Below are 19455 nucleotides of genomic sequence, written 5' to 3' on the forward strand. Positions count from 1 at the left end.
CTTGATTTATCTAAAAGCCTAAGGTGAGCAATTCATCGTGTAGCTGATGTCCCAAGGGTGACACAAGTGGCTCTGCGGGATGGAAGCCTATCAGTAGCTAGGCTGAGAGAGGAGGACATCTGTGAATTCAATGATGGGCTAAGTATTACCCTCGGTCACTTCCCACTCACAAAAGCATAGGAAGCATAAAAAAGGGAGTTAAGAAGATGTCAATTTAAAACGATACAGTGTTCCTCCAGAGAAAGCTAAATGTTTAGCTTGTGTTTGCTGCAACTCAGAATTTGTACAAATATGGGCTTTATGGCATGCCATAATATGATAAAAGGTGGTATACCCCATAAAACCTGGAAAAAAAGAATTTAGGTTTTAGGAAGTTATGTTTTACTGAATATGGCTTTCTTGGAAGACATAATACCATGGAGCTGCAAACTTCAGCTCTATATGTCACCTCTCTGCTTTTCTCAGCACTAGTAACAAGCGCCCAACTGAATACAGCTGCTGCATTGGGCACTGCTTATCAGCTAAGAAACACGCTACTGAAAAAGGTCCAAAAGAGAAAATTAAGAACGATCAGAGGTCTAAGAAAATATGACCTGTATAGAAAAACTGAACAACCTAATTCAGCCTAAAGAAGATTCAGGTTATACAACTTAGCAGAAAAAAGGACACCCAACACTGAAACTGCTCAGTCTGTAGATCCAATGAAGTTGGACAGGTTAAATGAGTGTCTGTCCAGACAGACACAGGTATCACCTGATGCAAGACGAAGCAGATGATGTCTTATCACTGAACTACTTGGTGTGTTGGTTGGGTTTTTTGTCTGTTTTCTAAATAGATGCGATGCCTGCTTACTTGTAGTATCAGGTTGATTTATGGTTCAGATATAACTTGATTAGGTAAAAAAAGTCTTTGATACTTAGCTGGTCTCCTTTTGCTTCTTTCATTCTACATCACAGCATCACACTATCATAGGGGAATGGCACTTGGGGCTGTACTCTGGAGCATTAGCATTTCCTAAGGAATCTACCTTGAGACAGAAAGAAGCTTTCGACGCTAAGTATAGACAAGCAGGTGCTTCACTGTAACTCCCTAGAGATCACAGAACGTCTAGCTCCTACCAAGGCATGCTGCTTTCATCCTACCATAAAGGCCCTCTGGCCAGTGAAAAGTCATCATAGGAAAGAGCATAGGAAATAGAAGGGATTTTAGACTACAAATACAGTAAATCAGATTATCTTTCCTTCTTACAGATTCCTGAACATGACACAGTCCCGTTTTTCTTCAGAAAAAGCCTACCTGAGTGCCATAAATCAAAACTATTAACCATCTATTAAAAGTACTTGATTTATAGAATGCAAAATAGTTCAATAATTAAAAAAAAATCTGAAAAAAAAAACCTGCCAGAAGTTTTCTTTTACATGTATGCCAGAAACAAACATTTTTGAATTAAACACAGGCCAAATCCCTGTGATAGGCATCAAAGCAAAACCTTAAATAAAAGAAACAAACTGCAGCATGGACTGCAACACTGGGTGCTAATTCTGTTCCTTAGAATATAGTGGTGTTTATGTTAAGGCATCTCACAATCCTTTTAATCCCCAATATTTTTAAATGTCAGCCAAATTCTGTAATGTCCACTGTGCTAATACCTGGCTACCTGTAAGTTTAATGAGTTGTTTATGTATTTAGAAGCAGAATTTGACACTTAAATTCTCAAGTGTTTGTCTAAACACAAAGTTTGTTAGAACAAAGCAAAGGTCAGAGTTTTCCAGTTTCATACCATGCGAGCAAAGAGTTGTGATATCTATAGATGTTGGGTTTTTTTTCCCCCTGGACATTTTAGATAATAAACCTACAATGTTCCCTTCTCCCCAGGTAAATTCATTACTAATTAGCCAAATGGCTGAAAAGGGCAGGCTGCTTTGCATAAGACTTCATTAGTTTTAATTATCCATTAAATTAAAATGTGGTAAATTAAGACCCCATCCCATGAGCCACAGAGGCTTAAGCAATTTGTCACTTACCAATTCTTGCACTTGGGCTGTCAAATATGCAGTATTATCTCATTCTAAAGATTTTAAGGTTTATTACCAAGAGATTAATGGCATTGACAGTGAATTCCCAACATTAAGATTTGGTTGTTATCAGTTTTTAGTCATTCTGCCCATTCATACACTCTTAACAGTAAACGGCCATCCCACTAGCTTCAATAGAATAAAAATAAACCAGCAAGAAAAGCATATGTTACTAGGCTAGCATCTTGCAGGATGACAAGTTCTAACCATCTATTCTCTCCTAGATATTTTGTGTTAAAGAAAGCAGGAAACCCCACCATATTAAAAGAAGCCAAAATGTTCCTAATAAATAGCACCTCCCAAGTCACTAATGTAAATCACTGCTACAGAATGGTTACACGATGACTTTATATCTTTCCTCTCTCCGTAGCTGGGCAGGGATTAGGTTTTAGAGAACATTAAGAAATGTGACTGAAATCTATTTCTTCCCCTAAAGTAGTAGTTTTCTGGACACCTGCATAGTGCCAAAGGTGAACTAGACTCAAGACAGAAATAGACCCAAGACTTCCAATCCCTTCCCCCATTAAAGACCGCACAAACCCTCCAGCCCCTGCACTGGGCCAGGCCAACCTAGTTGATTTCAACACACTTGAGTCTTCTCTCCTGAAAACCACTGAAGGAAACACTGTAGATAAATATTGTAAAATCTGCTCCCATACAAGTCTTACGCTGAACTGATGGAGATTAAACAATAAATGTTCTCTCCAAAAGCAAAGCTTATAGCTGCAACATCTCCTGCGAAAGTGATTGCTTCACAGAACGTGCGATTTCCTGAATTTCCTCTAGAATTTTTAATTCAATAGTGAAGGTAAATACTTTGTGAGCAATCTTAGGGTGATTTTTTTCAAATCAGTAGAAGCTGTAGGAAAATTAATTATAATCGGTTTTGGCAATGTCTAGCAAAATATAACTTAGAAAGAATCCTAAAATAAGAGGCTTAGAGTGAAAAAAGGAAACTGCTGTTATAGGCCTTGAAACACATGCTGGCCTCTGCTTTCAAATCAAAGCCAGCATTATTAAAACACTGAACATTCATAATGCACTGGTGTTAAGGATCAAGTAAATGAGCGTCCGTATCTGACTTTTTCAGTTTATGTTCTTAATTAGCCTAATTCATTCCACATATAAAAGCTACCACTAACAAACACACCTTACTCAGCCAGCTTCTGGATAGCTAACAGCAAAGGAGCTCTAGGTCACCAGACTTCCATTACTTAAACATATTCTGGGTTTTTTCTCACTGTGTTAATCTTAGTTAATCAGTTCACAAAACTGATTGCTTTAAGAGCGTAAGAGATGAAGAGCCTGCCTAGCCCAGTATCACGGACACTGCCATGCTGGGGATGAGATCTCTATCGCCAGTTCACAGCTAGTTCTCAATAGGCTCATGCCCCACAATAATCAGAATCAACACAACTGTCCTGAAGCCACCCATCCTGCAGCAAGATGCTGTTACAGAGCAGAAAGGCTCTGTAAGAAGGAGTAAGAAAATATCTTGATTACCCTATCCGCTCTCCCCACAAGAGAAAACATCAGCCTTATGATAACTTGATGCCTAGGGGAGCGTAAGAACAGGGCAAGTGTACACGATACTACTCCTGCACTCTCCCAACAGACAAATATTTTCAGGCTAGAAGACTTTGTGAGCTTGAAGAAATCTGTGTATTTACTGACACTTCTTCCTTCAATGGAGCTCTTCCAAGTGCTTCATAGAATTGCCTGGGTTGGAAGGGACCTTTGAGGTCATCTAGTCCAACCATCAACCTAACTCTGACAAAAATCATCACTAAACCGTATCTCTAAGCACTATGTCTACCCGTCTTTTCAATACTTCCAGGGATGGTGCCTCAACCACTTCCCTGGGCAGCCTGTTCCAATGCATAATAACCCTTACAGTGTAAAATTTTTCCTAATATCCAATCTAAACCTCCCCTGGCGCAACTTGAGGCCATTTCCTCTTGTCCTGTCGCCTGTTACTTGGGAGACCAATCCCCATCTCTCTACATCCTGCTTTCAGGTAGTTGTAGAGAGCGATAAGGTCTCCCCTCAGCCCCCTCTTCTCCAGGCTAAACAACCCCAGCTCCCTCAGCAGCTCTTCACTTGTCCAGACTCTCCTTGTAACAGTGTAAACTTTTTGCATACACAATATTTCTTGACATGGGAATAGCTCTACTATATGTTGCATGAAGAACTGCATCCTTTTGTTTGTTTTGAACCCTGCTCCTACTAGTTAGCTTATAGTTGCTGAACTGGAAGAGGCAGTGAATATTCAAGCCCCTCTCTATGACGTTTAATGATTTTGTAGGTCTCTGTCATGCTTTTCACCTCAGTCATCTCTTTTTCAGTTTTGGTCCCCTCAATAATTCCTCATACAGAAGCAGGACCCTTCTTCAGCCCTGCTGCCCCTTCTCTGAACTTTCTGCAGTTATAACATATCCTTTTCTGGATGAATGGACCTGAAGTGCACACTGTTTTCAGCACTCTAGCAGTGCTAAAAATAGTAGTAGAAACATGCACTTTCATCTAGTCAGCTTTTCAATTTAAAATTAAAGTAGAAGTACAGCTGGATTGAACTAACCAGTAATTATAGCTCAATGTTATTTATGATGAGTAATTTAACATCAAGACCAGCAATAGGCATATTTTAACAAGCAGACTGTAAGAAGAGGGTGTAAAAAAGCCATCCCCTCAAACTTTTAAAACATAGTTACAAATCATTACCCCTGTTTTCAATTATAGAGCAATTATTTTCCAAAAAATGTTATTTTATCTGTGATATACTTTGAGGCAAGGACTCGGCAGATTTCTGTACAATAAAGAAATACATCTTGGAGTAACATCTTAGGGCTATATTTGATATGCATATTTAAGTAACAACAAAAACACTAATGCTGTAGCTGAGTGTGCTAACAATTATGCCTTGCTAATAAAGGCAGGGGGGAACCTATTCCTCTCTAATGTACACATAGGTCTCATGTCTGTGCAAGTTAACAGGCCAAAATTCTGAACCAGAATCAGGTACAGTGATTCTTAACTGCCAAAAATGCACTGTGTGCAGCTGTCGTTTATACTTATTGTATGACTAACCCTTCCAGTCTCCCTTCTTACCACCATCTCTTCTTATCCATTCCTGGTCCCTTGTGTAATACATATCCATGCACTTAAGAGTACTTGATCCTTATTCATGTCAAAACAACATTTGCACAATTCAAATGATACTAATGAAATGCAACTCTGTTTTCCTCCTCACTCAGCTTCCTGTTTTTCCAACCTTGTACTTAGAGAATTCTTGTGACCTACACAAGACAAAGACAAACATCATGTCTTTTACATTTGTTCAGCAAGGGCTTTCTAATCCTAAAGAATTAGGGTAAATTCCTAAGGGGGTGACTGTCAAACTTTCACTGCCAATTGGTGGGACACTATCATTTTTAGACATTGAAGTCGTTGAGAGAATCTTGTCTATGAGACCAGCACTTCTTTCTTGAACCACAAAAGTCTGAAAAGAAAGCCTGATATCACTCTACAAGGAAATGATCTGTTACTCCTCAAAGAAGGCTGTGGTGCTAAAAGCTCCAGTGTGTATTCAGAAAGCCTCAGCTTGAAGTCATTGATCTTTTCAGTTATATGCATCTCATCGATGATCTCAAAAATTATAAACAACATTTTAATGAAACATTTTGATACTCAGAAACTTCACTTTTTATCTCGGTTAGCAGGATGCCTGCAGCAGAGACAGTCCCAGTTGCACTGGTGGATACCCCTTTCAGGGCACAGCCTGGCAAACAGCTTTGAATGGAACATGTTGCTGATGCCTCACTCTTTCCTCCAGCCGCTTTTTTCTACGCTGGCACTGGGCATTTACCTGTGCCGGCACAGCGTTTGTACAACTGCACTGCAAACCAGATCAAGGAACGGTTCCAAGGACCGTCCAATAACTCCACCAGAATTACTTTTTTAAAAATTCAGATCAGTTCCCTGATGTCAGCCACCAAGCATCTGCACAAACCTTTGTGCTGGCGTGGCAAAGGGAAACCCTGTTGCTACAGCATTAAGAGTGGTGAAGAGCACAGTCAATGCTACTTGCCACTTATCATCATTCACACTCAAAAAATATTATAGATGTTAATTAGCATTTCTTTCAAAGCCTGCACAAGACAGTCTGCCAGAGGCTGTAATTCAAGAAGTTAGATATTTCTAGGACTTTAAGGCATAAGAAAATACACATCTAGTCAGTAGGCACAATATAACATGCACACATAAATATGATCAGTTGCGATAACATATGAATTAACTAATGACAACAAAGTGAAAGATTCCATCTGCCTCCATCACAAAGTAGGAAACTTTTCAGAACAACTGGAAGCAACACACTACTATAGTGACAGGTATCATGGTGAGACGTCTGCTTTTGAGTTGAAATTAGTTGTTTATACTAAAAATCCCCAAATCAAACCAACGCCTTCCCCTCCCCCCTTCTGGAATCACAGAAATGAGCTAATATGATACTGAACTTGGAAAATTAAGGTTTCCCACGCAACACTGGAATGAAAGCAGAAACACCGATCGGCTTTCAGGCTCCTCTTCAGAACGGGATTCAGCTGCACTCAGCCTATCGAGTATCGGTTTCACCCCACCACCCGGGCAAACCACGCAGAAAAACACCTTAAACTCGGGGGAGCAGAATACAAGAAAATGAGGAACTCCAAGCAAGGCACGGCTCTGAGATAAGAAATAATAGGCTTTAATACGCCCAACCGCCACAGTGAGGTCCACCGGCCGAGCTCCCCGACGCAGGCCCTGCCTGCCCAGCTCTGACCCCCACACCGCGGGGTAGAGGCAAGGCCAGGACCAGGCAACGCCTCTCTCGCCGGCCCCACACCAGCCCGCTCGCCCCAGCACCCTGCCCTTCCCACCCTGGGGCTGCCCCGAGGCTCTCCCCGGCGCTGGAGGCCGACGGCGCGGCCGCGGGGCCCGTTCCCCCAGGCGGCGGAGGGACGCCTACCTTCACGGCTACTTCCGGGGCCGCGTCGACGGCCAGAGCCGGGGGGGCGGCGGGCGGCGGCCGGAGGTGAAGCACGGCGTCGCGGCTGGCGAGCACGGCGGCGCGCTGGGAGCCGCCCTCGGCCTCGGGCTCCGAGTCGGGCTCCGAGTCGGAGCCGCCATAGGAGGCGAGGGCTGCGATCGCCGCCGACATCTTGGCGCGGGGGATGACGGGACGAGCAGGTCCTGGCAGCTCCGCGGAGCTCGCCGTGTTTGCCTTCCCCTGCGGATGAGACAGGGTGGGGCTGCACAATACAAAATAGCGCATTAAAACGGAAAGTGTGCTTTAATCGGTTAATTATGGTCTCCGATGGGATATAGAGGTGTCTGGGGGAGATCATCTCCTTTTGCTGTTGTTAGTGCTTAACCTTTCAGGACTCCTAGGCGGGACTACAAGCTCCAGCATGCAACGCGGCCCCAGCCGGCCCGGGCCCAGCGGGCTCTGTGAGGCGGCTGGCCCCGGGTGCCGTGGAGCGACTGCTGCCGTTCCGCCGCCCGGGCGGCGGAGCTTTGATGGCGCCGCTCTTGCCGGGGACACAAGCGCCAGGCGGAACGGGCACCCGCCGATGACAGGGCCGCCCCCAGCGCCCGTTACGGCCGGTCACGGGCGCTTGGGGTTTTCCCCCCTGCGCTTGCCTAGTGTAACGGCGGGGGAGAATGTTCAGGGGAGGGCGGGCGCTCCCTCCCGCACACAAAGGGCTTTCGCCACCTCTTCGGCAGAGAGGTGGGCTCGCTGCCCTAACGGGGATCCCGGCGCCGCAGAGCTACTGCCCGGGGCCGGGCTGGGCCCGCCGCGCCCCCGGAGCTCCCCTGCGAGCTCCCACCACCCCGTCCCGGGCAGCCCCAGGGAGCCACGCCCCCTGCCGCTGATTGGTCGCCAGCAGCCGGCTTTGGGCACGTCACACAACGGCAGGCCCCGCCCCGCTCAGTGAGTGGGGAGAGGGAGCCCGGCGGGCCGGACTGTACCACCCGCCGCCCGCGGGGTGGGGTGGGTGGGCTCGCCTGCCTCGCGTTGAGGGGGGGGGCGCGGCGACGCATGGACCAGCCCGAGCGGGAGGGAGCCGGGTCCGGCCGCCGGGTAAACAGCCCTCCCTCCCTCCCGCCTCGGCGCGCCGGGAGAGGCCCCGCCTCCCGCGCGCGCACAGGCAGACACACGCGCTGCCCGGTGCCTATTGTGACGCCTCTGGGGGAAGCTCCGCGCCGCCGCCGGGGCCGCACGCGCCCGCCCCCGCCGGCCGGTTCCGCGGCGCGCGCGGAACGGCCGGCGCCGCGTGAAGTTTCCCCCAACGGGCGGCGCGGGCAGCGCCTGAGGCGGAGGGAGGGGCCGAAGCTGAGCGGCGTGAAGGTGTGAGGCGAGGGGCGGGCGGCGCAGGGCAGCCGGGCCGGCCGGTAAGTGCTGCCCCCCCCCCTCAACCCTTCCCTCGGCGGCCCCCGGGGCGGGCGGGACCAGCCTCCGCTCCCCCCCTTTTCCCGGCGCTGTGCCTGCCCCACAAAGGGACCGGCCCCCGCCAGGTGTTGGCTCCCTCCCCTTTGTCTGTGCACCGTGCAGGGGGCGGCGGCAGGGAGGGAAGGAAGGCGGCACGTCGCGGCCGCGAAGCCCCTTTTACCCCGTCTCTCTGGGGTGGGGAGGAGGGGGCGTGTTGTGGGGTGGGGAGAGGAGGGGAGGGGGGGAGCCGCGGTTTTGCCGGAGCGCGGCGCTTTCCTCTCTCCTCGCTGCCCAGACCGCTTGGCCCCGTGTTATACCCGGCGAGGCGGCGGCGGGCTCGGCCGGCGGGGGAAGGTGGGGCCGGGGTCAGCGGGGCCGGGGCGGGGGGCGGCGGGGGTGACGTCAGTCGCAGCCAGGTGCGCGCGGCCGGCGCCGGGCCGGGCTGAGGCGAGGCGAGGCGGCGGGGTCGGCTCTGCTCCCCACCTCGGCCTCGGGGTGTCTGGGGGCTCCGGAGGGCGGAGGTGTGGGGACGGGCGGCCGCCCCGAGGCGAGGGGATTCGATCCGTCGGAGGGGGCAGATCTGCCCGCCGGAACACTGCGACCATTGTTCGGCCGGCCGGGGAGATCGCGGCTGGCGGGGGACAGGAGGAGGCGAGCAGGTTCCAACTTCTCCGGCCGGCAAAAAAAAAAAAAAGCCTTTCTCCGCTCCCTCTTCACTCCCGGGCAGAATAAATAAAAGTCCAGAGCGGTGAAGGGCTAGCTTTAACCCTAGGCATACGTACATTGCATGCGCTTGCACCTGGAGCGGTACATTGCCGTGGCTTCCTTTTCATGCTGCATGTGCTTTCGGGTTTAAAGTGAACATACAGTGACATCTAATTGTGACACAGCGGCATTTAATCAGATTAAATGCTCTAGTTTGATTTTTTTTTAATTTTTTTTTCCCACCCTCTTCAGCAGTGATGGTTTTAAACAAATACCTTAGCTTGAGAAGACGTAATTTGGATTCTTCTTGGAAAAAATCATAGAATAAATATAAGGGCAAGTAGAAAGTGTTCGTAGTATGGAGTGGAGCAAGGTGCTGCATTTAGATCCGTTTTACTAAATATGGACGTGCCTCTTCTTTGTATGCTAGAATCAGGGTTTTAGGTAACAGTCCCACATTTTCAGCACTAAGACCTTTCTTTTGTTTGCATCTCCAACAGCTGAAATATACTATGTTTAACTAGCGTTTCATATGGTAATGAGTCGAATGTCTCTCTTAAATATATGGATGATGAATCTATAAGTAAGGAAAGCTCTATGACGCTTCACATGAATCACTGCTTATTAGTATCAAAGTGGGTCTTCTGCTGCAGTCGATTTGTTTATTGGCTGTAATTGTTAACTGATTCCATATGACTGCATTCCTTTTTCTCTTGGCATGCAGATGCTGGGTATTGTCTGAAGTTGAAAGGTGCACTTCCTGAGAAGTGAAATATTTCAAGATCTATTTGTGCAACCGGTCTGTGATATTTTACCTGGAGGATTGTGTTGAAAATCATTAAACTATTTCTGCTTTGTTATCCTTGAATCAGAAATGTTTGGCAAAGCTTTGTTAGTTTGCTTAAGTATGTTCAGCTACATCGTGTCCAAGCATCCTAGATTGCTTGCCACTAAAATTTAATCACCTGGGATTCTAGATGCTTTCATTATAGAACCTATGAAAATCCCTTACTCGTTTAAATTAGGTGCCTTTCCGGTACTGTCAGGCTAGTATAAAGCAAGCCCAGAAGAAGGCATTCAGTGGAACACCGTCTGAAGTTTCTCTTTGCTTAAATTGGAGCAAAGATTAATTTTTAGCAAGCATGCAGGTGCTGCTTTTGAATATGAAATACTGACTTGACTACGCTATAGAAGTGTAGATGGATAATATACATCGTTATCTAAAAGCTGTTTTTCTTGAAAAAGGCTGCTCATCTGTGTTGAGATAATATGTTAACACATAGTGACTATTAACTGAATATTTGTGAATTCACGAAGGGGTTGATCGGTATAAAAGTAATCCAAAGAGTGATGCAGCTTTAAAAAAATTCATCTCATTGATTACTGCATGCTGAAAGTACGTTCTGTTTTAATTGGGTTCAGAGAATGTGTTATGCTATGCGTTGGATGCTGCTGGTTCTGAAGGCAGACTGGAGTAGTGGGTGGAAGTTGATTTGGGTTACTTGGCTTTTCTTTCCATCCAGCTTTTCCACTGCTGTTTTTCCTTGCAGTCACTTTGTCTCTCTTGCTTTGATTTCTCCAAAGGAAGATAAAAATGTCCTGCTTTGTACACCACTTTTGCATCTAAAAAGGGCCTTTTGGTACTTGTTTCTTACTATTCCTGATGGTGAACACTGTACCAAGTATTACCATGCCTTCCATTTTTCCCCAGATGAAAGAAGAAGTATTTTAAAAGAGTAGTTCCTTAAGCAGTAGAAGCCTGGCTTCTTACCCTTTTTTTCTTCTTTTTTTTTTCTTTAAATCTAACAGATGATTGTAAGCTCTAATGGATTTTTTTTTTCCCCCGTTTGAAACATTTACAGTCTCATCCTTTTGTGGATCACCTAATGTCTAATAAGGTCTTAATGCGTACTGCAGCCTTTCCCTCGGTCAGGACACTCATAGCATCTTGATTTCGTGAACTTAGCGTTTTCTTAGGCAATTATCTTTGAGACCCCTACCCTTCTGTCAAATTTGATTGAATTTAGCCAACCAGTTTCCAAGTGGGGGATCCCCACCCCAACACTTCCTGCATGAGACTAGTTTCCTTAAAAAGCTGGGGTAAAGTATATTAAGTTATAACCCAACATTTTACAGTTTTTCCTTCACATCAGTCTTTTCTTCCCTATAGTAGACAATGAAATCTGTTTCCCTGTGCTTTTAATGTCTTTTATCCTGCTTTCTTTTCCCTTTACTTGCTCTCTCATAGTTCTTTTTGTCACTTTCCATGATGGATGTGCTTTATCTCATACCTTGCATTTTCGGTTGGTTTTTCTTCCCCACAGAACATGTGTATAATCTCGCTTGTTCTATTTTATATCTATATTTTTTATTTTTTTTAACAGTCTTAAACTGCTGCCAGCCCACTTGCATGTATGCTTACTTTGCATCCACCAAGATCTGTAAGTCTGCAGTTTGGAGGGAAGAAAAAAAAAAAAGCCAGATACTTATCAGAGTGAGAATTGAACTAAAATATGAAGCTCTATTGTCTGTGGGAAATATAGAGTTTGAAAGAAAACAAGGGTGTTTTTTTCCTTTGTTCCCATGCTTTTGGCTGCTGAGAAAAGGTATCATGATGGAAGTCTTATCAGGTTACTGTTACTGCATTCAGATTGGGCCTTTTTATAACCTTCTGCTTGTGTGTCTGATGCATCTTAATGTACTCTATTTAATTTAACTGCTTGGAGGATGAAGCACCTTTTATAACTCATGCTCTGCTTTTTCTGCCTCCTTGGAGCCTCTGACTTCTGCAAGGGTGCTAATACCATTTTTCCAGTTTTTGTTTTTTTGGACTATGTCCTGGATTCTCAAAGATACCAAGGCGCCAGATTGCAATAGGAGTTCTGTGTTCCAGTACATCTGTGAATCAGCCGCTTAAGTTTTTTGGAGGGGATCTTGAGGTCGTCTGACACAGATACAGGCTATATGTTTCATGTTTACAAGATGTGGTTTCAAAGAAGAAAAGATATGGGATAAGACTGGAACAACTTAGACTGTCATACTTATTTCAAATGACTTTCCAAACAAAATAATTTTTTTTTGCAGAGCCACCTTCTCCCTAGAGGTCAGAAGCATTCTGTATAACCTCTTCGAACTACTCAAGTGCTTATGCAGTGCTGTGACCTGCATCTTAGAGCACAAGTTGAACAAAGAATGTGTCGGAGAGGCAGCTAAAACATTAATTACAGAATTCCAGGAAAATAAACTAATTAGCATAATTAGAAATTCTCATATCTTTAATATTGGATTCCTTAATTCTCTGAAAAAAATTTTTTAATCACTTAAAGGGCAGAAAATGTTATCAAAAGCGTATGCATTTCTAAAAATATATTTATTAATTTAGGTGCCTATATTTTTTGGGGGGTGGGATGCCAAATTGAATGCCAGCTTACTTATGCTAATGTCTTGGTGTTACCTTATACACACAAAGAACTACAGCATAACAAAGGTGGTTGCATGTTAACAAAACACTTAATGAAGAGCAGAAATAATGGATAGTTTTCAATGAGTTTATACCTTGTTGTTGATCGACTTTTTACTTAGATGCTATGGTTGCGATGTGAATTTAGTCTTCCGACAGCAGACTCCGCACAGAAGTAGATTATTATGAATGCCATGAGTGTCTGACACGTAAAACTTACTAGAAAACAGGAATCTATTCTAAACCCAGGTGGGTTTTTTTGGCATCTAGTAAAAGGCATTGAATTCTGTTGAAGCATTTCTTATAGCTAGGGCATTTCTACTGTTTTTTTTTCCATTTTTCCTCCTTCTTGGTAAGCTCCATTCATTTACTGGGAGGATTAATAGAGTCTCTGTTCTCTATCTGGCTCCTGTTTTCACAAATTTGGAGAACCTCAATGTACTTGAGTCCAATTTGGTAGAAACTGGTCAATAGATTTAAATTACTGAAGGGGAGCTTCCAACAAATCCTCTGCAAGTGAGCTCATAAACTTTGCATAGGAAACAGGTCTGAAAATTGTTGGGACCTCTTAAGGAAAAAACATGCACATGTAATTCTCAACTCTTACAGTCGCAACTGCCTGTAGGTAGAAGTATATGATGAGAACAAAGCCTGATATTAGACTCAGTAGTACTAACTAGTATTGCTAACATAGTACTGCTTCTGCAGAGACAGTTGTGCCTCACTAATCTACTAGGGTTTTTGATTGCAGTGCTAGCATAGCAGGTTAAATTTTAGTATAGTTCTAATTTACATATACTTTTTAAGGGTATAATTTAAGGTTTCTCACACCAGGCTATTAAATAAAGAAACCAAGATGTGAGAGGTAAAATATTTTCGAGGGTCATAAAAATCTCTGAGAGGAAATAACAGAAATAAATACTAAATCATAGGAGACAATGTTTTGTTCCATATTTTCTATTAATTGTCTGTAGAATTTGTTTTATAAGTAGCAGTGTTTACTGAGGATTCAAAACTGTTTAATCAAATTCAGAAATACTGGAAAGGTCACCTGAGAAGTCCAAGCAAGCTGTGTGAAAGGACAGCAGGATGACAGGTAAAACTGATTGTTGGTATATGCAAAACAGTGTCTTTTGGAGGCAGAAAATAAGACACCATTTATATGTCTTAAAACTTCCTAATTTAACAGTATTAATATAACAAGAAAATTTGGGTATTATTGCAGTTTGCTGAGGTATCGTTACCCAGTTTATAGCTGTAATCAGAAGTGGGGGAAGAAAGCATAGAGAAAGAAGTGCCATTCTATATAAATTCCTTAACACACTTTGAATAGCAGATAAGAATTATTAACTGTCAATTAGTTTAAAAAAGATAAATCACAGCATTGTAGAGAGTTTGCTATGAAGGATATGGCAGAGTTTTTCAAGGGATTGAAAAGATTGGAGTTATTTACCCAAGGAAATGAAATGCAGATCAAACCAGTGAGGAGTGGGAAGTTGTAAAATAGATGTGAATTTATGCTCTCCAATAGCGGATGTAAAATAAAAAGAGCTGCATTCGGTAAAAGACAATTTATTGAAGCAGTACTTTTTTGCAAAGAGAGGGGGAATTTAGAATTTTTCCCTTCTTCCACTCAATCACAGAATCATAGGGTTGGAAGGGACCTCTGGAGATCATCTAGTCAAACCCTCCTGCCAGAGCAGGGTCACCTTAGAGCAGGTGTATTGTACCTGTATTTCTGTCCATGTATATGTGTATGTATATGTCTATCTATCTGTTATTCAGTGTTAGACTGTTTCTCTTGAATACACAGAACCAGCTTAAACTTCTTGCTTTATTTGCTTCAAACCAATAATTTGAACTTTGCTCTTTCTTATCAGAGATGACTGCTCAAATAAATTAATATTCATTGGTATGAGCTATTCTCAGTCTTCTGTAGCTGAAATTAATTTTGTAATTTCTGGGCTTTGGAGTAATTTTCTGGCTGTTTGATACAACAAACTGTTTTACACAAAATGAAATGGTCCAAATCAGGGGGTGTTATGGTTTGAAGAACCCACAACAATTTATTGTCATTTAGGCAATTATTCTGTCACGCGATGACCCCTCCCCACCTGGGAAGGGGAATTGGGGAAAAAAACAAGGAAAGCCGAGGACTGAAATAGAAACAGATTTAATAGAATAAGACTAGATAATTAACATTAATAATACTAAAGAACCAATATTGATCCTGATACCAATACAAAATACATGAGGATTATACTCAGTCAATTCTATCAATAGGAAGCTGTGCACTCCCAGCAGTGGACAGCAAATATTGGACACCACGAGTGCTGTGGCTTTGGGAGGAAGGGAAGGGCTCAGCGGTCTGGTGCTGGGGCAAGAAGTTCTCAGGATCGCAGCCATCATAGAAGAGGAGAAACTCCTCAGCAAACTTTCTCATTTATACTGAATGTGACATTCATGATATGAAATAATCCTGTTGGCCAGGTTGGGTCAAGTGCCCGGGTCTCGCTCCTCCTTGTTCCTGTACCTGGCTGACTCAAAAATGCTGAGATCTTGAAACCCACATAGCCTAGCTGGCTATAAAGTAAATATTTTCACAGATTCAGATGCTAGAGTCTTCTAAAAGTGCAGTTTTCCCAAGCATTAGAAGAGACCTTACTGAAAAGTAAAATTACTGAAAGAGAACTGAATCCTGTGTTGCTCAAACCAGGACAAGGGGATAATAAGAGAAAGTCTTACGTCAATATGTTGAATATGAAAATGGCTTGTAGCATGGGGATGGCCAGTTTGAACATAAACCGTGGATGAAAATTGGTGTTTGAAGACAAGCCATTTTAGGCCAATCCAACAAGCTTATAGTGAAGGTGTATGGCAAAGGAGCAGGAGAGCCCTTTTCAGGGGGTGGAGCCTTCCTTCAGATTATCCTTTTTACTTAGTATCAGCACTGCATAATTGTCCTGGTTTGCATAGGTTATAGGAAGTTGTAAGTGATTGACACTGAGGTACTTTACTGGTAGTATTTACGCTAAATACAGCGGCTTGTCCAGCAGCACCCAGTTGCCACCTCCAACGTAATGGCTATGGAGTGGCCAAAATCGAAGTTGTCAACTATATTTCTACAACATGATACTGTTCATGGTTTGAGGGTCCAGAATCTTTTACATTCAAGTGCCTTCCGGATGGTGATGGGGGTTCAGATAGATTGTCTGCCAGATTGGCTGTATCAGATAAGCAGAGTCACTATTGAAGACCCATTGTTGGTAGCTGACAGCAGTTTTTGACTAAAGATTTTCATTATCATAAGACAAAACAACACCCTCCACAGTGATTTTGGTACAGACCTTTAAGTAATTAAAAAAAAAAATTGGGAAAAGTCATTTATAACAAGTCGTTTATAACTTGATAATATGTGTGAACTTAAGTAGTTCAGCCATCTCTTGCAAAAATGGTGTGCTTTTCAGTAAAAAAAGGAAATGCTTAACTTGTTAAATCTTGTTCAGCCACTAGCCACTGAATGTGTGTGCAGAAATGCTTTGAGAGGTCTTTTACACGCAGCTGGTTCTGCCTTTTTGTTGATATTAAAGACGACTGTGATTGACGAACTTTTCCAGTTGTGATTCCCCATGCAGTTGTGAAACTTACTAGGCTTGAGAACACAACCAAAGACACAAGCTGAGTTTGCCATAGGTGCTGTTTCTTTGGAGGCCTCTCCTCAGGAACAAGGGCTTTACAAAAATTGTGTAATTTGTAGGGAGGGAAATCTTACTTTTGTGCCTCCCAGCAACATGGTGTTGCAAATGTCAGTCTCTGCTGGTAATACAAGACAGTGATATTTATTACACCTTAATACTGTGACCAGCCTGCTCTAGTTGATCCTGCTTTGAGCAACCTCCAGTGTTCTATGATTATATGATCTTCATAGCAGGAGGAAAAAAAATCATACAAATAATTTGGGAGGAGTGATAGGTGGCCTGAACTGTTGTAGAGGTGGTAATGAAAGTTTCTGGCATTGCAGTCTGATCTGAATTTGCTTTTGTGAAAGTACCTCAAAAATAATACAACAAGCATTCGGTGTTGCAGGGATCTACGTTGCAGCTGAAGAATGGCATTATATGGCAGAATACTTATGCATGTCATTTATATACAAAATGAAATGACATTATTCCATAGGCTTGAAGATTCAATACTGTTGTGCTCTGGAAACTTCAGATGTGGCTACCCACTTGAAACAGTACTGTTTGCATCCCCAGGCAAGACAACAGAATGCGTTCTGTGGTTCTAGCTAGCATGAGTAGTCTATTAAAAAAATAAATCTGAGTTACAAAGGAGTTAATAGTTTTTGTTTCCCATGGGAACAAACTTCAAGCAAATCTACCTTCAGCAAGCTCTGTGATTCAGTCCAAAAAGAATATACTTTCTACTAGCTATGATGTTTCCAGTAGTGGAAGCCAGATTATTTGGGATTATCTGTGGCTTGCCTATCTGGCTGGATTTTTATCCATTCTACTTCTAACTATAAAAAAGATTTTGTTTCTTTGTCTAGGAAAAGTGGAAAAGTTTTATTAACAGGGAGAAAGACTTTTGTTCGTACTATTTGTTTTTGTTGGGGGAAAGCAGGACCTTTATTGCACACCTGTGTCTACTCTGCTGATAAATACATTATTTTATTCCAGGATGACAAATGTACATGTCATTAGGCTCTAGACAGGTTTGCATTCCTTCTATACGGTCATCTGTCCAATCTGCAGGGAAGTTCTGAGTGGGGCGTCATTACTCAAATCTTTACAAGTACTGGCAGTATTAATGAAAAAAATTGATAGTAGTGATATTATGTCAAAGGGGAAAAAGGAGCTCTTATGGCTTCTTAATCCTGACCTGATGCCTTATATACCAAACTCTCTATTGCAATTGAGGTAGATGGGATTAGTTCTTAATATCTACCATATTTGATAGATTCTTGAAGCACTAATATATTTATAGGCTGTCTTCTAATAAACTCTGCGTTCCTCACAAGTTTGCTATCTCTTTATTCATTAGAGATCTAATCAGTGTAGCCAAAAGATTATTCTCTTGAAACCTGTCGATCTTTGACTGTCTGTTGATTTCTTTAATACAGCATCGCGTGTTATACTTGGAATGACCTTGTGGTGTATCAGTGTGGCCCAATGATGGGACATCTTGATGAATGTATATACTTCTGTGTCTTAAAATCTATCTTAGCTCTGAACTGCTGACAGCAACTGAATGAGTTCTCTGCCTAGATGTCAGAGAGTTCCCATGGGAAATAGCCACTTCGTGATTGTCCTAGTGATATCCTAAAGCGATACTTGGTAAGAGGTTTCATGTAGAATAACCTATTGGTTGAGAAAAATCCTTGTTACTTTGAATACTTTCAGACTTTAGTCCCTTAATTCTGTCTTTCATTGCTCCTTGGAATACACTGAAAAGCAAAGCCATTTGTGTGTAGAAACAATCTAAATGGGTCATCATCTGTGTCTGAGTATTTTCAGAAATGTAAGCACTTTCCCCTAGCTTAGTGCTTGCATATGGGGCACTGGCTACCAAAGCTGGTTTTTGAGCATGAAAGTAGCATCCAATCCTTTTTATGTGGTAGGAAGCAAATGTATCAGTTTTTAAGAATACCAGACGTTGCTTGTAGATAGTCTAGTCCGTCCTTGATTATCATGAGCTTCTTTACTCATAGTTATTTTTCCTTTGAAAACTTATGTATCATTAGAGAATCTCTTTAGAAAAAAGATTAATTTTATTAAGCAAAGAGATAAGGATATGATTTTTTAAATGGAAACAGCTAGAAAAGAAAGCCATAACAACTGTGTGATGCAGTCAAAATGTGTTGGATGTTTGATTCTGGTTGTTGGTCAGTTTTTGTTCTGAAGCATGTTAGTCAGAGAGAGCTGAGGACTCTGCTTGATGGTAACCTTCTAGAAGGCTGAGAAAGACTTTGAAGGACAGATTCTTCTCTACCTGTTTTATGCCTCCTTTTTCAGGAATTCATAAGCTCGTGTAGCAACACTTCCAAACGTGCACTGTAAGAGTTTTTATACTTGGTTTCCCACCTGCCTTAAAAGTCTTAACTTGCAAAGTGAGGCTTTTCATACATTTTTTTTTCTGACTTGCAACTTGCCTATATACCATTTTTGCAGGTTAGCAGTTTATGTTAATTTTCAAGACGTTATTGACCATTTAGATCCCAAGACACACCTGGTAGCCTTAATTTTAGAATACCTGGCTATCTCTAAGCTTGAGTTGCAGGCAAAATGATAGATGGTTTTGATTTCACGTTGGAACACAAGGAACCCTTTGGCCCGTTGTTGTTGAAAGGGTTCTGGAGAAGCCTGATTCACCTGTACTTGGGAACAGTACTTTAATTCAAAAGATACACTTCAGAAAAATATATATTGTGACAGGACCTTATTTCTGTAAGGTTGTTGAAATATCTGGAGGATTATAGAAAGAAAATGCATGGTCAGTGCACAGAGTTATAGCCCTTTTAAGTAGTGCAGACATTATAGGATGTGGAAAACAGAGAATGAAATGTTTGAATATAATAATAAACATGTTGTTCAGAGTGGTGGGTTTTTTTCTTAATGAAAATTTGTAACTGGTACATGGTGGTCTCACTGTAGTGCATGTATTAATTTTGGTTAGAATTATGCAAGCTTTGGGGATAAGATTTAATAAATGACATGCAGATATATTTAAAAACTATACAATTGTAA

General features: G+C 42.8%; 2 protein-coding genes across 7 annotated transcripts in view; one reads left to right on the forward strand and one right to left on the reverse strand.

The window, feature by feature from the left end:
• Nucleotides 1-7927, reverse strand: part of CDC40 (cell division cycle 40) — a 43565-nt gene extending 35638 nt beyond the window's left edge. The window contains exons 1-2 of one of the 2 annotated variants that reach the window (XM_074580956.1): nt 7267-7278; nt 7081-7197 (exon numbers count right to left, since the gene is read on the reverse strand). In XM_074580956.1, the coding sequence (XP_074437057.1) occupies nt 7081-7197; nt 7267-7272 (123 nt within the window). In that variant the 5' untranslated portion in view covers nt 7273-7278. Of the gene's footprint in view, nt 1-7080 lie in introns of both variants that reach the window. The other variant, XM_074580955.1, reaches the window with a different exon arrangement.
• Nucleotides 7928-8124: 197 nt separating this feature from the next.
• WASF1 (WASP family member 1) overlaps nt 8125-19455 on the forward strand; it is a 104129-nt gene continuing 92798 nt past the window's right edge. The window contains exon 1 of one of the 5 annotated variants that reach the window (XM_074580961.1): nt 8125-8507. The gene's annotated coding sequence lies outside the window, so the exon portion shown is untranslated. Of the gene's footprint in view, nt 8508-8783; nt 8899-19455 lie in introns of those variants that run through there. The other 4 variants (XM_074580959.1, XM_074580962.1, XM_074580963.1 and 1 more) reach the window with 4 other exon arrangements.

This window comes from Larus michahellis, chromosome 3 (genome assembly GCF_964199755.1).
Source record: "Larus michahellis chromosome 3, bLarMic1.1, whole genome shotgun sequence".
NCBI lineage: Eukaryota > Metazoa > Chordata > Aves > Charadriiformes > Laridae > Larus > Larus michahellis.